The sequence below is a fragment of the Liolophura sinensis genome, chromosome 6, assembly GCF_032854445.1.
Source record: "Liolophura sinensis isolate JHLJ2023 chromosome 6, CUHK_Ljap_v2, whole genome shotgun sequence".
Lineage (NCBI taxonomy): Eukaryota > Metazoa > Mollusca > Polyplacophora > Chitonida > Chitonidae > Liolophura > Liolophura sinensis.
Window position 1 is genome coordinate 72,292,849 of NC_088300.1, and position 19,048 is coordinate 72,311,896.

Sequence of the window (19,048 nt, forward strand, 5' to 3'; positions counted from 1 at the left end):
TTATAAAATCTGGGACTATGTTTTTGGATTCAGTTGTAGTCAGCAAGTTGTACTGTGTGTATGTACATGTACCCGTGTGGGGCATCAAGGTTATTGGACTTTTTCCTTGTAGAGAATGCCAGCGTGGATGAACTTATAGATGTACATGTCTAGATTATAAACACTTGGCTTGTGAGGCCCAAGATCTCTCACTGAAGTCCTTGTTGTGAGGGTGAGACTCACCACTCCCACCTGGAGAAGATTACAACCTGGTATTGCATGACCTGCCCTTTAATACATTATGTGCGGCAAGCCTAATATGATATTCATGTGGTCTGCAGTTCAGCGGTGGCATTTTGAAGCCTCTGTGGATGTGTGTATGGAATCACACAGTGTGTATATTTACAGGAACAACTGAGCTTTACTGACGGCATCATGGTTCAGTCGGACTCTAAACCCACCTTAGCAGTGCTGCCTCTGCAGCGCTTCATAACCTGCCCGGACACTGGCAGCTTGGGCTTGCCTGAGCGTCCAGCGCGTTTTCAGCGCTCGGGCAGTCTCTTTCCTGACCAACGCCAGAAACGGCCCCGTCCATTACCTCTTGTGCGCTCAGGCAGCCTGGTGGTGAGGACAGACCCTGACAAACTCAAATTACTGTCAGAGGATGAAGTTGACAGTCACTCTGATAAAGTGGAGAAGGAACTGCTTGTACAAGCAGAAAACCTAGAGTGGACAGTATGGGAGGAAGTGTTTGACAGGATTACTAGGTGAGACCAGTGCTCACACATTAAAAATCCATCAAATGATATAATCCTTCATCGCTTTTCTGGTATTGCAGCTTGAAAGTCACGCAGGCATTATGTTATTAAAATGTCAAGAATACATATTACTTTCGTCTCGTGTTAGACAGCCTTAGGGAATGTCGAAATTTATGATGACATTGCATGTATTGCTTTCCATGCTCTAGGTTAACATCAGTTTATATATAACATCTACCTGCATTCATACATTATCAGTGGCTCATATTCTTTTCAAGTACATGTATATTCCACTGCACTGCACTGCATTACATGTACAGATTAGTCAGATGAGTAAATCCTGTATACCTGGTTGTTCCACCTTCAGAACACATGCTAAGGGAAGTGACCTGCTAAATCTTATAACCGTACATGGTACATTGTAAGAAAGATAAAAACCAAACACAAGAACAAACTCATAACATATCAGAACATATATTTAATTTTTCATTTTTCTTGCCTTATATTAGGTCGATATGATTGCAGCATTGCTGAAGTCACGTTAAGTAATAATCATTCATTGATTTGTTCTGTCAATATCACAAACATATACCTGTGTTTTCAAATGAATCCTGTGTTTTATCTGTATGATACCGGGTATACCACATTGTAGATCTATTCCCATAGGTATCGCCTTGTCATGATGTTACATAGTACACCTCACCATATATTGTGTCAAAACATGGGGGAAATATTGTGTGCTTGTAAATATCATGTGGCATTGTTCTTCTAATTATATTGGTACATAAGATACTATTATTACATAATAACACGATATCTGAACATTTATGACCCCAAGGGTTGATCCTCGAGTGTCAAAAGTACTGTATTTTTTATATGGCAGTTAAAAACTGGAAGGCTACAATATGCAGATGTGTGCATTATAAATTAGTGTCATTACATTTCTACTTATCTGATTTTTTATTAAGCTTTGAGATATTTGATGCTAATAAACTTACGTGCTTGCAATCTTTCGTCATACTTGATTGCATGTATGCTGTTGCTGTGAGCAAAAATATGTAACAAAAAAAAAAAAGATTTTCATTGCAGCATCAGATTATTGCATCACTAATGGAAATATGGCAAAAACTGTACATACTTAAGCCACATTGTAGCCAAGAAGTTTAGTTTATATGCCAGATTTGCTGGCCATCAATTTCAATAGCTTTTCAGTTTGATTTGCTTTGTTGGCATGATTACAAGATTTACAAGAAAGGCTCACTAACATGCACTTATACATACAGATATATGTTTTATAGCAATAGAACTTCTTGAGTATTTGTTCACAGTTGCTTGTACTTGGTATGATGTATTTGGGAGAGATTGGGGATTTTTTTCCAATTCTGCCCTATTCTGGTTCCCATAATCTCCTCTGATGGATGTTAGTATTAGTCAAGGCAGCTGGGCCAGTCTGAGGGTAGTCTGCTGTGATTACACATATTGATTGTGGCCTTGTATTGAGCCCTGGCCCAATGTAACAGTTGTTTCTCAGACCACACAGAGGAAATAAAACATTTCAAGGCTTCTTGTAGAGGAGCTGTCATACGCTGAAATGCCTTGTTTCCCTGAAGCCATCAGATGCCTTAATACTGTTTCTAGGAAGGGAGAGTAAATCCCCTGGTGTCCTGAACTCCCCTGTTTTCTCTCATCAACCTGGCAAGGAATGACGTATACCAGTAATGGTGTAATTATTTCCTTTGTCCACTCGTGCCACAGCTTTATTCGTTCACACCCACCGCTGAAGTGTTTCTCTTTGTCCCCTCCACACTACCCCCCACCATTTCACAGTAAGGAAGGAGAAAGATAAAAATGTGTTGGATTATTGATGAGAAGACGTTGTACATTATTCATCAACCAGTTCTCTCCCCTTGCCCTTTGCAACACTGTTTCTGCCAATTACATGTAGTAATTGCCAACTAGTGATGATGTATTTGTTTCCTGTTGAGCAAGTCCCTAAACAGCTTGTCTGGAAGAGTTAATTCTTACAGTGGCCCGATTGATGAAAAAAGTGGTTTGTCATTGGACATGGCATGAAGACCAATCAGTTTATATTCAGTTGTCATTCTACAGTGTCATTTCATTTCGCTGGCTCTGCTGGCTTTCTTGTAAAATTGTAGTTTAATCAGATTTTGAGATGAAGGTAATTTTTTTTATCTGAGTAATTTTGTTTTCACTTTAACTCTCATTTATTCTTGGCGTTAGTGAGTTAAATCCTGGTGCACTGGGAATTTTGAACAACTGTTTCTAATGTTCAGGGAATATGGACATCATATTTATATCCTCTGTGAAGCTCTGTGAGTCCTGAGTCAGACATTTTATTATGTGCCCCTGTTTACCTAGATGACTGTTATAAGACAGTGCCACAAGTGTTTATCATGTGTCTTAACTGGAGAAAAGCAATGATCACATTTTTTAGGTATACTCTAATTCTTCTACAATTTGGGACAATATTAGTAGTGTTGAAAGTAGAATATTACATTTTTGGGCCAGCCTTTCGGAAAAGTAAAGATTTGAGTATGTTGTTCATTAGATGGTCAAACCATATGAGAAAAAAGAAACTCAATATTCCTGCTAGAATTACATATACATTGGCTAAAATGAGCAGACCAGGTGTCCCAGAATGTAGAAGAAATAGGGTAATTCAGGTAAAAATAAATATTGTTACTTTGTTCAAGTTAGATTAGTTTTGTAGTTCACTGAGTCTAGTTATATTGTCTTGAATGTGTCCCTTGATTCATACATACTTCTAATTTCCCTGATACAGTCCTTCTATAGCATGCATGTGCCATAAGCAGATGTATGTGTACCTTTCATGTAAATGAAAAACACATTTTTTCCCCCAACTTAATCCCTGAGAGAATTACTTTTGTCATTCTCTGGCACACATGAGTGCATGTCATGCATGCTCTTCTACATGTATCTGTTACAAATTTGTGACTGGCATGTTAATGTATAGTACACATGTACATAGTCGGAACACTTGCGTGTGTTGTGCAAGAAAATATCTCGCTGAAATTAATATTAAATGTAAAATACTAAATAACAAATAACTTGTGGATATACATGCACTGTGTGGAGGTTGGAGTGTTACTTTAGTCTTCTAGACATGCATTCCTAACGTATTTGTACTTTTATGACTAATTATCTTTATTTTGTATAATTATCATTATTTTATACACGTACATGTGTGTGGTAAAATGATAATGGCAGGAATTTCACATGTTATAGCTGATAGAAAAAAGTCTAGCTTCTAAAGTTCAGGTTTAGCACATCATGTGCATAGGTAAAGTAACTATGACATTACATTCTATATGTATTTCTGCTTGAGTGTGAAAACCTAGCCCCCTGAGGACAGTTTAATCTTGTTATGCTGTAGGCCTTTTACAGTCAAATGAAAATATTCAGAATAGACCTTAACTTTTATGAACCTGTAGAAAACATAGTGTTATTTATTTGGGCTATCTAATTAGTTAATTATCAGCAAAATGAACTTTGTTTTGTTTGTAGTTGGATATAAACTACACAGAGTAATTTTAGGAGACCACTTTGAAGATGCAATGAAACTGTATATGTACACCACATATGCTGTTAGAATGTAGAATGTGAGAAGCAAATATTTGACTGGCCTGTTTTTAACGTATATGTGAAGTTTTGCATTTAACCAAGTTTTAGGAGAGTGATTTTAAGGTATGCCAAGAAGTACATTTTCTCAAACAAAATATTAACAGTGAATATATCAGGTAGTATATTAGGATACACATGTGTATTGTCTAAACTTGTTTTTTTATAACTACACCTTAACTTGTAACTTTAGATGACATGTAAGTCTCTAAAGAAAAGCAACACTTATTGTCCATTATAAAGTTATCTGAGCAAACAGCTGGGGTGGGGGAGACCCTGACAAGATTCTGTGTTTGTAATTGTAGAATTCTTCCTTTATTAGAAAGTTTGACATTTGGACTACAGGTGTATTAATCATAATGAAATCTTATACTTGCACTACACAATGAAAACTATGAGTCTTGTGCTTGTTATGCGTCACCGTATTCTTATCTGAAGGATTTATATTACATGTACCCATAGAAGTATAGGGAAGGAAAAACGGAGTCATGTCCACACTACATGAATGTTCTGACTGTGTCACAGAGATACCTGAAGCTTACATGTAGTCTGGTTTGTAGAGCTCATTGTTACGAGTAAAAGATCTTTCTCTATCCTGAATGGATAATTTCCTTGAACATGCCCTTGTGGTATTCCCCACATAGTTTTACCTTTCTCTGGGTGGGTCATTTGTTGGGATTTGTGAATGATTTTAAGGAAAAACATGATTTCATGCAGAAGTATTTCACAAATACGACACAAAAGGGCTCTTTTATCTTAGAGCTTACATGCCAATGTCTATAATAGCTTTTTAGTTATCGGCTGGAGAAATACAGAGGTTTGGTAATTTTTTTTTCTTTGCTATGATATCCTCTTTTTTTTGTATGTTTAAGTGCAGTGGTCAAGCCATGTACATGCACCTCATCTCTGGGTAGGTCATTCACGTGATGAGAAGTTGTACTGTAGGTCAAAAAGATGAACATCTATTGAAAGACTTGCACCATGTATTAGGGAGTGACTGAATTAGCTTATGTGTATAGACATACCTGTAGTCCTGCTGTACCTATCATAGAACCTACCCACCTTTTATAGCTACATCTGTCTGCGTTTTGAAGGGAATATCTTGTTCATTTGTTGATTCCTTACGTATTTGTTGTATAATTTAAAGTGTGGGGGATTACCTGCATTATTCCTGAATACTTTGACTGTGGATGCTGATAATCAAGTGATGAATTACATGTATCATTTTAGATAGACATCGTGGTGTACAAGGATATACCTATGTGTACGCAAAGTGAGGATTTGAACTCTTATTTGTGTTTAGCCTGATACCAGACTGAAAACTGTCTGTGTACACATACAATGTACTTACATACGGAATGTCTGTGATGTCAACATGTGGGATTTACTTGTTCTGATGGGATGGAAAGTTTGTGATATGAATGCCATGGGAACCAGCAAGGATTCACAGCAAGTTAATGTTGATTTCAGGTGTGAAACTAGTTATTGGTTGAGTACCCGTATATTGTTAACTGATACTAAATCATCTGTTCAACCACTGAACTAGTAAAGGAAAACATATTTATTTGTTAGTAATGTCAGAGTTAGTTCTTTGATATACAAACCAGTTTTTACCTAAATTTTACCTAAATGGGATGATGGGATTCTTGTGTAATTTTTACCGGAGGTAATTGTTATTTTAATTTATTTTAAGTAGTGAAACATGAAGAAGAAAAAAACGGATAAATATTTAACACCAAATCTACTGAAATAAGCACATAACTTTTTCTCTTAAAAGAATGCTTTTATGTGGATAAATATTTGAATTTGTATACTGTAATTGATTTCCTCCTATTTTGTGGTACATATTGTTATTGCATTTGCATTTAAAGAAATTGTTGTATTTCTTATCAATTTAAAGTTTTCTAGAAGCCCTCCAGTGTCTCATCCTATAGACATGACCATTGTCATATAAGAGAAAAACATCCATCCTAAAGATCAAAATCAATGCATATATTAAGCAACATCATGCTATCTGTATTTATACCTACAACATCACGATATCCGTATTTATACCTTCAACATCACGATATCCATATTTATACCTACAACATCACGATATCCATATTTATACCTACAACATCATGATATCCATATTTATACTAACAACATCATGATATCCATATTTATACCTACAACTTCACAATATCTATATTTATACCTACAACATCACAATATCTATATTTATACCTACAACATCACAATATCTATATTTATACCTACAACATCACAATATCCATATTTATACCTACATTGCCTTCATACTACTACAACTGTCCCTTTCCATCAAATTTCTGATTTTTGTACTAACCTAAATCGTTCCTGGTTATATACAACATATCACCAGCTAATTTCTGGTAGTTGTGATGTGGAATCTGACTTGTATGAATTGATCGGGTATTGGTTTGACCTTTCCACACCATCTGGTAAAACCCCTGGTTCATTATGTGGAGGGTTTGTTGTCTTCCCCCACTCATGTTGTCCGGGGAGTCTAGTGTGCTGACTGGAGCAATTCATTGTCTGTGTATACACATCTTTACATTTCAAGGAGAGCATGATATCTACTGATAGTTTGTGTTTAGCTTGGATTGTGTCAACAGCTAAAAGCGTGATCAGCCAAACTGATGTTACAAGGATAGGAAATAAAATCCCATTGATTTCTGTCTGCTCCATTTGTCTGATCTGTCCATATTGTGTAACTTGAGCCAACATGTATAACTGCCAAAATAAGGATGGGATGCTCTGTTTTGGTCTCTTTAAAAGTTTGCAAAGGTCTGGTTGGAAGTCGGCTGTGCCTTTTAGGGTTTCAAATACTTAAGTGTCACAAGTTTTTTCATACGTGTGTAATATGTGTTTTAGACTAAGTCTAAGCAGGGAGTGACTGCTCAGAATTGATGAAAGTGAACTCACCAATAATCAGTATTTACTGCCCTGTTTACATGCCAGATTTAAACTTTTCAGTATGACATCTGTGCATTATTTTATAGTCTTCATCTTGCATGGGGCCAGGTACCCTAGATGTGTTTGTGCTAACGTGTTTGTGTTTGCGTTGACAGGAAACAGGACCTCCGAGAATTGAAGATGTTACAGAAGCTGGAGAACAAACAGTACCAGGATTTGGTCTACAAAGCACAGATGGCCAGAGAGGCCCAGGAGAAGAAGTTTGAACAGGAAATGGCGGTAAGTACGATAAATTTGAACAGGAAATGGCGGTAAGTGCCAGAAGTTTAAGCAGGAAATGGCGGTAAGTGCCAGAAGTTTGAGCAGAAAATGACAGTAAGTGCCAGAAGTTTAAGCAGGAAATGATAGTAAGTACCATAAATTTGAGCAGGAAATGCCGGTAAGTGCCAGAAGTTTAAGCAGGAAATGACGGTAAGTGCCAGAAGTTTGAGCAGGAAATGACAGTAAGTGCCAGAAGTTTGAGCAGGAAATGGCAGTAAGTGCCAAAAGTTTGAGCAGGAAATGGCGATAAGTGCCAAAAGTTTGAGCAGGAAATGGTGGTACATACTTAAGTTTGAGCAGGAAATACTGTAAGTGTGAGCAGAAAAGGTTTCCAATAGATGAACAAGGAACCATTCTACAACACTGTTTATCATGTGTACCATTATGATGCATCTCTTCATTATATCATATGGAAGTAATTCCAGAGGCAAGTTGTCAGTGATTTGCAAAACAGGCCACAGGAGTGTTATTGGTGTGTCATTAGATAAAAATTGAATGGAATTGAATTACTTTGATTACAGTATTAAACATCTGAATAAAACATATGCAGTAAATGACCTAAAATTTTGCCTGTAATTAAGTTGCACATGATGCCGGATTCTACAGCTTCAGTTGATCATAGTGTTTTCAGCACCAAAAGTAATATTTTATGATATTCCTTTGCCTACAAAGAAGAACCAGTTCTTAGATCATTTGGCATATTTCAGTTGATTATTCCTATAGACTAAACATGGGCCCCGATAGCACAGTTGGTAGGGCGTCCTCTTCGGGAGGCAGTAGATCCAGGGTCAATCCTGAGTCACGTGACACCTAAAACCTTAAAAGAGGCAGTTGTAGAAATATATAATTTTTTTCTAATCTTTCCACTGAAGCTTCCTCGCTTGGCGTTCAGCATGAAGTTCTAGCTTCCTCACTTGGCGTTCAGCATTAAGGGGATAGTGCAACAACTGGTTGACCTTTATCAGTATAATGGCTTGGGTGGGGTGGCTTACTTGCCTTCAGAAAGTCATCTCAGTGAAGCAGCTCTAGGTAAAAGAGCAGTGGAAATCCGTCCTGCAACTAGGAGGCACATTACATGCACTCTAAGGACTCCTTTGTCTGAATGATAGTTAAGTACTCGGTTAAACCCCAAGCAAATCTAACCAGTAATGTTAAATTCCATTTCAAAGAAGAATTTACTGATACCTCTGTGCATATGTGAGTGTAGTGTGTACCCATTGTACCACTTTCAGTCACCAGACTCAAGCATTTCTCTTCTCTTCTCCCCTGGTCTCTAGGTATTAATAAAGACCTATGAAAGTGACATGGAAACTCTTACAAGAACCCAAAAACTTCAGGTAGAAAAAGCAGAAACCACTCAGGCCAATGACATGAGGAATGCAGCCAGGAGAATCAAAGCTGATCAGGTAAGGGTCAGGTGAATCATTTATGTCATCAGTTTTGATGTATCTCTGGCTGTTAAACAGCTGTTGAACATCAGATTTGCCTTTTTCATGCACAGGTGGAAATTCATGTAATATGTATGAAGATCACAAGATTTTTATCAAGTATGGCAACATAACATTTATACAATTTACAATTTATTGTCAGTAAAGCCCACCTTGCAACCCAATCGACAAATTTAATTCAGTGGAAAGATAAAAAAAAAATATATATATTTTCAATGTTACTAATAATCTTCCATTTTTATAGAGTGGCCTAATGCAAGAGGACAAATCTAATCACATACTGGCTTAAAGCTCGAGATGGCTTTGCTGTTATATACAGGTGAAGATAAACCATCAGTAAAGTACATATGTACTAATAAGTAAGTTCTACATATATCTCTGATCTATATATTCATATTCCCATGTGATAGGAAAGGGAGCTGCGAATGTTCAAGGAATCCCAGAAACAGGAAATGAAGCTGTTGCGACAAGAGCTGGATTTACTGCCCAAGGATCACCGCAAAGAGATGTTTAGGAAAAAGAAAGAGGAAAAAGAAATTTCTCTGGCAGAAAAGGTAGAGTATATCTGTACATATAAGTCTTCATGATCTGTCAAAGGGAGATAACTGATTAACCAGACAGCAAAGATGTGGACAACATAATACAGTTTTGCACACATGCTTTATTATGGCAAGGTTCTGAAAGTAAAATAATTTATCAAATTTCTTTCCAGGAGCGAGTATTTTTGGAGTCCCAGAAGGACATGATGGACAGACACATGAAACAGCTGTCTGATTCACATAGACAGAAAATTGCCTTTGTAGAAGGACAGTTTTTACAACAGAAGCAACAACTTCTCAGGAGTGAGTAATTGTACATGTATATCTTTGAAATGTGTTGAAGGTTCATGGCTTTTAATGACAATTTTATGTGTGTACATGGAAAATATATCAGCACATTGTTGTTAAGTAAGTATTGTGAATGTTATGTAAGGAGACAGTTACTTAAGATGTAGACTACATCATGTATAAAACTACATATGGTGTGACTGGTACAATATGCAGCAGTGTTGATTTACAAAGACAGTCAAAATTCGTAGAACTGTGAATACCGCAATGAATAAATCAATAGCTGCTCAAAACATCAAAATCCATGTTCAAGTTTCCTGTGGCAGTTTCCTTTGTAGTAAGGCAGATTTTGCAGCAAAGCGACTTTATTTGTGGCATGAGGTCATCACATCACAGCAGGTTGGAAATATGCCAATACATTTACTAATTTGACATCTTAACAATCACATGTAAACTCTTGACAGAATTTGTTATCTATTTATTAAGTTCTAAGTTCTAAAACTGTTAAACTTAGTTCTTTCAAAGTCTTGCGTTATTGTTTTTTCATACTTTCTTCAGCAGCAGATGTATTCTACTATTTTGAGTGATCTATCTGTAAAACAATGTTACATTTTAATGTGAGTCACCTTGCTGTTGTAACACCATCCAGGGTTTTCTTTTGTCTTGAGACAAAGAGTTTACTCTTTTTTTATTTATTGTTTGTTACCAGGTAGAGAAGCAGCCATTTGGGAGCTGGAAAAGCAACAACTCCATGAAAAACATCAGCAAGCTAAGGGGCAACTAAAAGACTTGTTCTTCCTAAAGAGACACCAGATGCTCAATAGACATCAGAAGGTGAGCCCTGCTGATGGGATAAACCCTGTGTATTGTGCATAAGAGAGGTTTCTGTAGACATGCTAAAAATATAGGGTATGTGTAGGTATCGGTGGTCAGTAGATATGGGCTTCATGCTTCAAGGTGGTTATGAAAACAATGGCTTTAAGGGCTTTCTTACGCTCATATTGTCAGCAGGAATACCTCACCATACTTCAGTTTGTTAACCCCACTGATAAACATAGGCTCATTCTTCGTTAAAACAGCATGCATGATCACCGAGCTATCGAACAGCCAATGAAATAGCTGAAATTCCTTGGAGACAGGGAAAATCCATACACAAAATATTATTGGATGGTTTAAACCTCTATATCATCATGACAGACTCCACATGAAAGCTGGACAAGAGAAGTGTGAAGTAGATTAAAAAAGAAATTTTGGCATCAGTGAACTAAAAGCTTTTCAGAAAGCTGTTCTCACAAATTGGGAAAATGATAAGGCTTGTGTGTGTGCCGACCGGCAGTGAAAATTTCACTGTGCTTCAAAGCACTCGCATCATTGATGACTCAAGACCACAACAACTGATCAACCAGTTTGTCCAAACTGTTGGAAGGCTATACCGTTGTCATAGTATTCCTACAAGCATGCTTGTCAAAATACCACAGCATAAACTTACTGCCAATTGGTTTCCCAGTTTGCGCCCACCACAATGGTGGCAGCCATCATTAAGGTGAAATGTTCTTGAGAATGGCATAAAATTCTAATCAAAATAAACACATAAAACAACCAATAAGCCCCTAGATATACAGTAGGAGGTGGCAGGTATAGTTCCAGCTCTTGCTGCAGCCTTAAGTCAGGAGATGTGTTAGGTACATAATGACAAATGCTTTCCTCCATAATAAGAGTGAAATATTCTTGAAAAAATAAGGGAATTAAAAGGTTTGGTTACTGACTGTGTAGGCAAAGGGGAACAACTCTTTGAGGAATAAGATTTCAGGTGTTGCATCTATATTTTATGTCAATCCACACATAGTAAGTAACTCCTCCACCTCCTGGCGAATCAACAAACAATGTGAAATCGTGGTAATTCCAAGATCTTGATCCTCATTCATTATGTTGGTGCTGTAGTTAGCAAAATAATTAATCTTATTGACCTTCCAGGATATGAAAACAATATATGTCTGAAAAGTTATAGAATGAACAGAATTGGGAACTTGTAAAACTCCTTCCTGCCTTCCCTATCAAGGCAGTCCAAAGCCCAGCTTCTGACGTACATGTATCGGTGATTTCTGAGGAGAGTTCAGCTAATGCAATGAAATACAACTATCACAGAACAGCTAGTGTTCAGAAACACTTAAGATTTATACTATATATTACCAATAAATAAAGCACAAATAATAAATTCTTGTCTTCTATTGTAGGCCTACATTTGGATTTAGCATAACAAGCGTATCATGTTTTGGTCTAGCTCTGTTCCATAAGCTTACCTTGAATACCTCTGTACTTCTCGTGCTGGCTTCAATACACTACTGTTGGCCACCAAATATTATATCTGTCTGTACTCGTAGTGGTCTCAGATGTCGATTCCAGATAGATGTCCCTGTGTGTCATCACTAGTAAATCCCGGCAAGCATGAACCTGGTGGAAGCTAGATAAATTCAAACTCCAACCACCATGTTTGAATGTAACCGCCTCACAGCCCATACAAGGGAGATAACTACAGACACTACTAGCAATCAGCATATTTTGTATATTTTGTTTTAGTCTTAACTTTAGTTATTTGGGAAATGTTTTAGTGATCAGTGTTGATTATGGGTTCCATCGAGGTCATTACTGGTGCGACTGATCCTAAACAATTAGCCCATGTGTGTCAAAAGGTCAAACTAGTCTAATAGTAGTAGTGGCAGTGATTCCCCTCACTGTTAGTATACTGTGTTGGTGGAGAAGACCAATGTAGTGGAAGACAATTTGTCATTAGTTATAAGAAAAATAAGTTAATAAGTACAAGTTTTTCTGGAGGGGAGCATCAGGTTTTTTTTTTTTCTTTTGTTGTGTGTGTAGGAAATGGCTCACATGAAACGTATCAATGCTACAAAGGAGGAGGAGTTACTGAGGAGGCACACAGAGGAGAAGCGACGCCTGCCCAAGATCCTAAAGGCCGAGGCCAAGACAAGACATCAGATGTTCAAACAGAGTCTACGGCTTAGCACTTTAGGTTCGCCTGATGAAGACAAGAATAAAATTAAACAGGTGAGGTATCGGAGATGTCTCTAGAAACTCTGTGTGGACAAACTTCTTTTTGTTGTGTATAAGATGAATGCAAATGTATATACCAAACACAAATGATGTTGGATCAACATGTTGATCTTACTCAAGGTGTTTGGAGGACTTGTACAAAACAAGAAGAAGAAACAGGTATATGTACATGTATTAACAGACTGAAACACAGCCAAATAAATGACCTCTATAGGTGAATTGCTCTGTCATGATTTATTACCGACCGTGCCATATTACATATTTATCCACGAACAAAATGCCAAATTTTTGAGGAAAGCAAAATCTTGCCACTGCGTTTTTAGCTATTCTGCTTCAGTTAAAACATAAATATGGTGTTTGCTTGTTTTGTTCTAATATAAAGTTGTACTGGATATGACCTGATTTTAGCTTTTTTGAAGTATTACATCTTGCTTGATTCTGATGGAGTCATCCACTTTGTAGGCAACTTAAAGAGTTTTTTGCTTCAAAATCAGAGCAACATAAGTATTATCATTTTAAAGCCTCAATGTACTTCTGAAAGTGCATTTTGACAGGTCTAACTTCAAGTGAATACATTATATATGTGTAGTAAAACTTGTGACAATCAGAACTTCACATTTCCTTAGTGTTTAGGACAATAGAGCCTTGATGTTGAGAAAATTTTGGGTTTTCAGTTTGAGGACAATGAAAAGAAGCGTATGAAGGCAGAGCAGCTGCGGCAGGACATGAAACACAAACGCCAGCTGGAGGAGCTGCAGTTGAAGAACAACACCAGTGTTAAGGAGCTAGAACAACTTCAGGTGAGGCAGCATTTTTTTTTCTCTAGTTTTTACAGTGCAGTCTGAAAAATTCTTTTATGTTTGCGAATGGAATACCAACTTTTCAGGGAAGGATATTGGAGTACATCAAAACCTTTTGGACTGATGTGTCACCTTTGACATTCATATCTAGGTTAAAAAACATCCTTCAGCTTTGGATGTGTGTGATGTGATCATTCAGTGGGGATATTTTTGTATGTGTAACATGATCCACCAGTGGGGATAGTTTTGTATGTGTAACATGATCCACCAGTGGGGATAGTTTTGTATGTGTAACATGATCCACCAGTGGGGATAGTTTTGTATGTGTAACATGATCCTTCAGAGGGGATATTTTTGTATGTGTGACATCCATCAGTGGGGATATTTTTGTATGTGTAACATGATCCACCAGTGGGGATAGTTTTGTATGTGTAACTTGATCCTTCAGTGGGATATTTTTGCATGTAAGACATGATCCTAAAGTGGGATATTTTTGTATGTAAGACATGATCCTAAAGTGGGATATTTTTGTATGTGAGACATGATACTAAAGTGGGATATTTTTGTATGTTAGACATGATCCTAAAGTGGGATATTTTTGTATGTTAGACATGATCCTTGAGTTTGGATTTGTGTGACAGGATTCATTAGTGTAGACATTTGCAGCATGCTGTTTCCTTTTGGACATGTAACGGAATCCCTCAGTGTGAATATGTGTGACATGCTAGTACATATACTAGTTTCGATATGTGTGATGTGATCCTTCACTTTGGCTATATGTATAACAGGCTGAAAAGAGGAAGATGTTGATGGAGCAGGAGACTCAGAAGATCAGGGAGCTAGATGAACAGTATCAGAGTGAGCTGCAGGACTGGAAAGCTCAACTCCAGCCCAGGAAACAGGTCAGACAGAACCATCATTAATTTTCAGGGACTCAAGTCAAATGATGAAACCTCATCATATTGCTTAGTTCTTAGTACCTGAAATTGGAATTTGTATACATTTGCCTTAATGTAATATCGATAAAGTGGTAAAAGTTTTAATTTCTAAGGACCAAAAATGGGGTCAAAATTTGTATATTTTCACGTTTGGCCACCCATAAGCCTAAAGTATGAGTGAAATAATCTGGAGTACGATATGGATGTTACACAATTCTCAAATAAATCAGTAAAATGCTATAGAATGTATCCAAGACAACAAGTGTTTCGCAAAAGGTGGTCGGATAAAATCCAGTGCTGCATCCATCAGTTAGGAATATATGTTGGGAAGTCTGTCGACCTGACAACTATATTCTCAATCCTGACTCACTGAGCATTATAGTAATAAAATAATGTCCAATATGACATGGAAACCTTCAAAGGTGCATTTTGTGCTTGGGTTCAGAAATGCTCCTGTTTTTGTTTTTACATAGCCATGAGTAATTAAATTTGGTCGATTCTGGTTAGGAAAGTAAGCACTGTTCTAAGGTTAGAAGGTGTTTGATGTAAGCACGGTCTGTCTACATGTATGCTAACATGTCTTCTGTTTTTCTTATGCACAGAAATTAGAGGATGAGTTTGCCAGACAAAAGGAGGAACAGGAACGGTTTTACGGTCATTTCCCCGGAAATGGTGAAAAGGGACAGGTTTCAAACAGAACACCAACAAATACCCGAAAAGACTCTGCCCACTCACGCCACTCTACCGTGATTTAACTCGGCAGGATGAGTGTAGAGAACCTTTTGACCTACTTGTGATGTACATGGTCTTTTATATGTATATATAGAGGACTGTTTTTTTTTTGCCCCATGCTGCACAGTGAGATCTGCAGAGGTTGCACTGCTGCAGAGAGTTTTGTGGGCCTGCTGTGGAGCATGGTACAACCTTTACACTGGCATAACCCTGACTGATATATAATTTCCCTTGGATGATAAGCTGTTCCACCTTTACCATTTGCTGGTGTTCAGGAACACCATGTGGAGAATTTTGTTCAAGAATAAGTGGTGATTTTTTGTTTTGTGTGGAAAATCTGATGTCATGAATGGGACATTTTAGAATTTTGAAAAAAAAGAAAGGAAATCAACAGCAGACTCATGTTATTGCACTGAATCCAGATTAATCTGACCCAAGTGCTCTGGTGAGCAAGATCTGCTGATTTGATCTCGGCATTGAAATCTTTGTGTACATCTTCCTTTACATTTCTTTCTCTCTTCTTTTGTATATTATTATGTACGACTACAATGCAATGTTAATTTGCGTGAACACAGTTTATGGTGTTTATCTACAGAGTTGAAAAGAGTTTTTTTGTGTACAGCACAGTGTGCATAACTGTTACATGCAGATATACTGTTACAGATTTGATTAGCATAAACAATGGTGCTTGGTGTCCAGCTGATAATTTTTTAATTTTTTTTCTTTGATTTGCAAAGACAACTAAAACAAAAAGTAAAAAAAAAAAAAAGAAAAAAAAAAAGGCAGATGAATTTTACCAAATTTTCCTCTTTATCCAAAAATTTCTACCTCTACTCTGCTATGGGTAATTTATTTATTTACTGATCAGTTAACTCCGCTTCAAGTGTTCCAATTTAATGTTTGTTAATGTTTGTTGATTTGTTTTGTGTTCTTTGTTTTGCTGATGGCAAATCTCTTGCACTCTTTTAGGCTTTAACCCTAAATGATCTTTGCCTTGCACTTTTAGTGCCAAGCTGTCTCTTAATGGCTTGTGGTTTGCGGCTGGTTCATTTAAAATAACTCTGTTGTCACACTTTTTTTGCTACAAAACACACTGCATGCTATGTGAGTTCGACTCACTACTTTTGCATGTGTTTATTTAGACCTGCAGCCAACAGCCATCAAGCTCAGTTCCCTCCTTCCTTTGACTATGGCAACCTTGCATTCTGTAACTCAATGCCTAAAGGTGTTGGCATGTACAGGTATTGTACTATATTATGCAGATATCACTTTTGATATCAGTATTTGTTAGGCAATAGGCTGAAATATTTTCAAATTATCCTTAATTTTGAGTGCTTTAAAGAAAGCCATCTTCAACATGACTTAAATGAGATAAATCTGTCTTCTTAAAACTGTTCCTACATGTACATGTATTTGAGTTGATGCTGGTTTTGTTTCTCGTATTATTATTTGTAGGGATGCATTTTCCATTCTGAATGCGAAAACATTGTTTTGCACCTGAAGGAAGATGCTAGATGAAATATGTTACACATGTATGTGCATCGTATTTCATGTGCTAGTATTAAGTTGTTAGAGGTCCTGAAGCAATGATAAGCTCTTCAGCTGCAATATTATTGGAAATGGTTTATTCACTGGAATTCACTGGTTATAGAAATACACACTTAACACATTAGACAATCTTTAATATTCAACATAATCACTGTAGAATTTGACCATATTTACATGTACAAAGATGACGACTTCTCACATTACCTTCGGTAATAGCTTTGTGTACATTTTGCCAATTCTTCATTACTATTCAGATCTCAGTTTTTCTTATGCTTGGATGCATCCTGTGATCTTGGTTACTCTGCAGTTTGGTCATATATCATATTTTAGCAAAGTCACAGGACAGGATTACCAGTACTTTCAAGGTTTACAGGTTGCTGTGTTTTTCTGCAGGACACATAAACTCTTACTTTAGACCCATGTTGAATACTTCAACCAATATTCCCATTTAATGTCACAAACTCTTTATCACAGCAGATTTGAACCGAGAAATTCCAGGTGAACATGTAAATAAACTTGTGAAGTCAAGTAAAACAAGACGTATGGATGTATTTTTTTGTTAGTATGCATCCTTCACTGGCCAAGATTTGTTTCACTTGTATAGTACTGGGTTGTGCTGCATTTGCTTACAGGGAAGTCTGTTGTATTAAGGTCTGATATTATCTGACTTTTGAGTTACATGTATATCAAACTTAAGTTAAGAATATCAAATTATATAGCAAAATGAATTTTGATATCATACTGAATTTGTTCAAGAATGTTTCGGGGGTGGGGGGGGGGGGGAGCGTGAAAAGAAATAACATAACAAAAAAAAAAGCCTTTCGAGTTGATGACTGGAACTGTGAGTTCGCATGGCTGCAAGAGAACATATATATTTATACATATATCATCAAGCGATCTTGCCGTGTAGGTTGTGCTAATATTGCTTTCTGTGAATAATATAAATATAAAAAAATGTAAACACTGAAAGCCTAATGAATTCACTAATATGGAAATATTTTGTTCAGCTTAATATATGTTCTGTATGATTTGTATATGTGCGATGTTTAATAAAGCTGAGGTTTTTCAGTAGAACTGATCAACATGCCACCTCAGTTGCCTAACTATTTACAGGCTGTTTTAGGTCAATAAACGGATAAGCTTTCATACAATACATGCTTTGCCCTTCTTATTTTTTTTCTCTGTTCAAAAGAAGGTTATGTCAATATACATACCAAAGATTTCATGGTAGTAGCACTGTGGCTGATTGATGTCGATACCTGAATTTGCTAGGTGGGGTCAATGGACCAGTTAAGCAACTTACCTGTAAATTGCTAGGACACTGGGTTCAAACCCTGCCTTGGACATGGGATTTGTACATTTCCCTGCTCTCGTGCAAAAGTCGTGGTGAACTGAAGCTAATATTGTTGACATGACAGCATGGTTCAGTTAATCACGGAGAGCAGCAATTCCTATATATATATGTGCCCAAAATGGTTGTTTGTAGGGAATGAAAAATATCCCATCGGAATGTGGCTTATTGGTAAGATGCATGAATCGAAACCACTGTATGAGGTGCAGGGTAAATCCATTTTTGAATAAGGAATTTCTTGATATCCCTATTCTCATTGAGCCTTGATGACAATAAGCGGATGATGGTCTGTACCATTTAACATTCAAGGAGATCACTTCTCCATTATTCCAGCCATTTGCAATACAAGTAAAGTTCGTCAGTAACTGGCCAAATGTCAGTGGTTTACCGTTGGCGTATCAATAACTTTCAATAAATAAGCTGTTCAATAAATATATATCACTGCACCCCAAAATCAAATGTCACTGAAGTACTGGTATATTTGCATCAGGAATGTTTGGGGGACTTCTCTTTCACACCAGTTTTGAACACCTAGCGTGTCCCCACGATGATAAAAAAAATACCGTTTTAATGCACGACCATTATACATAATACGAAGGTTTTGAATGAGTCCTGCAGCATTAGGAGATACATTCTCTCAAGTATATACGCTAATCTCTACAAAGCCTTTATCAGGA

The 19,048-nt window shown here is 37.0% G+C and overlaps 1 protein-coding gene across 1 annotated transcript; it reads left to right on the plus strand.

Annotated features, from left to right (window-relative positions):
* Window positions 1-297: 297 nt before the first annotated feature.
* Window positions 298-18,189, plus strand: LOC135468086 (STE20-like serine/threonine-protein kinase). Its single transcript, XM_064746137.1, has 10 exons — window positions 298-746; window positions 7,493-7,616; window positions 8,936-9,064; window positions 9,517-9,660; window positions 9,819-9,948; window positions 10,643-10,767; window positions 12,808-12,996; window positions 13,677-13,802; window positions 14,591-14,704; window positions 15,343-18,189. Exons 1-10 carry the CDS (start codon window positions 415-417, stop codon window positions 15,493-15,495), a joined length of 1,566 nt encoding a protein of 521 aa, XP_064602207.1. The 5' UTR covers window positions 298-414; the 3' UTR covers window positions 15,496-18,189.
* The last annotated feature ends 859 nt before the right edge of the window (window positions 18,190-19,048 follow it).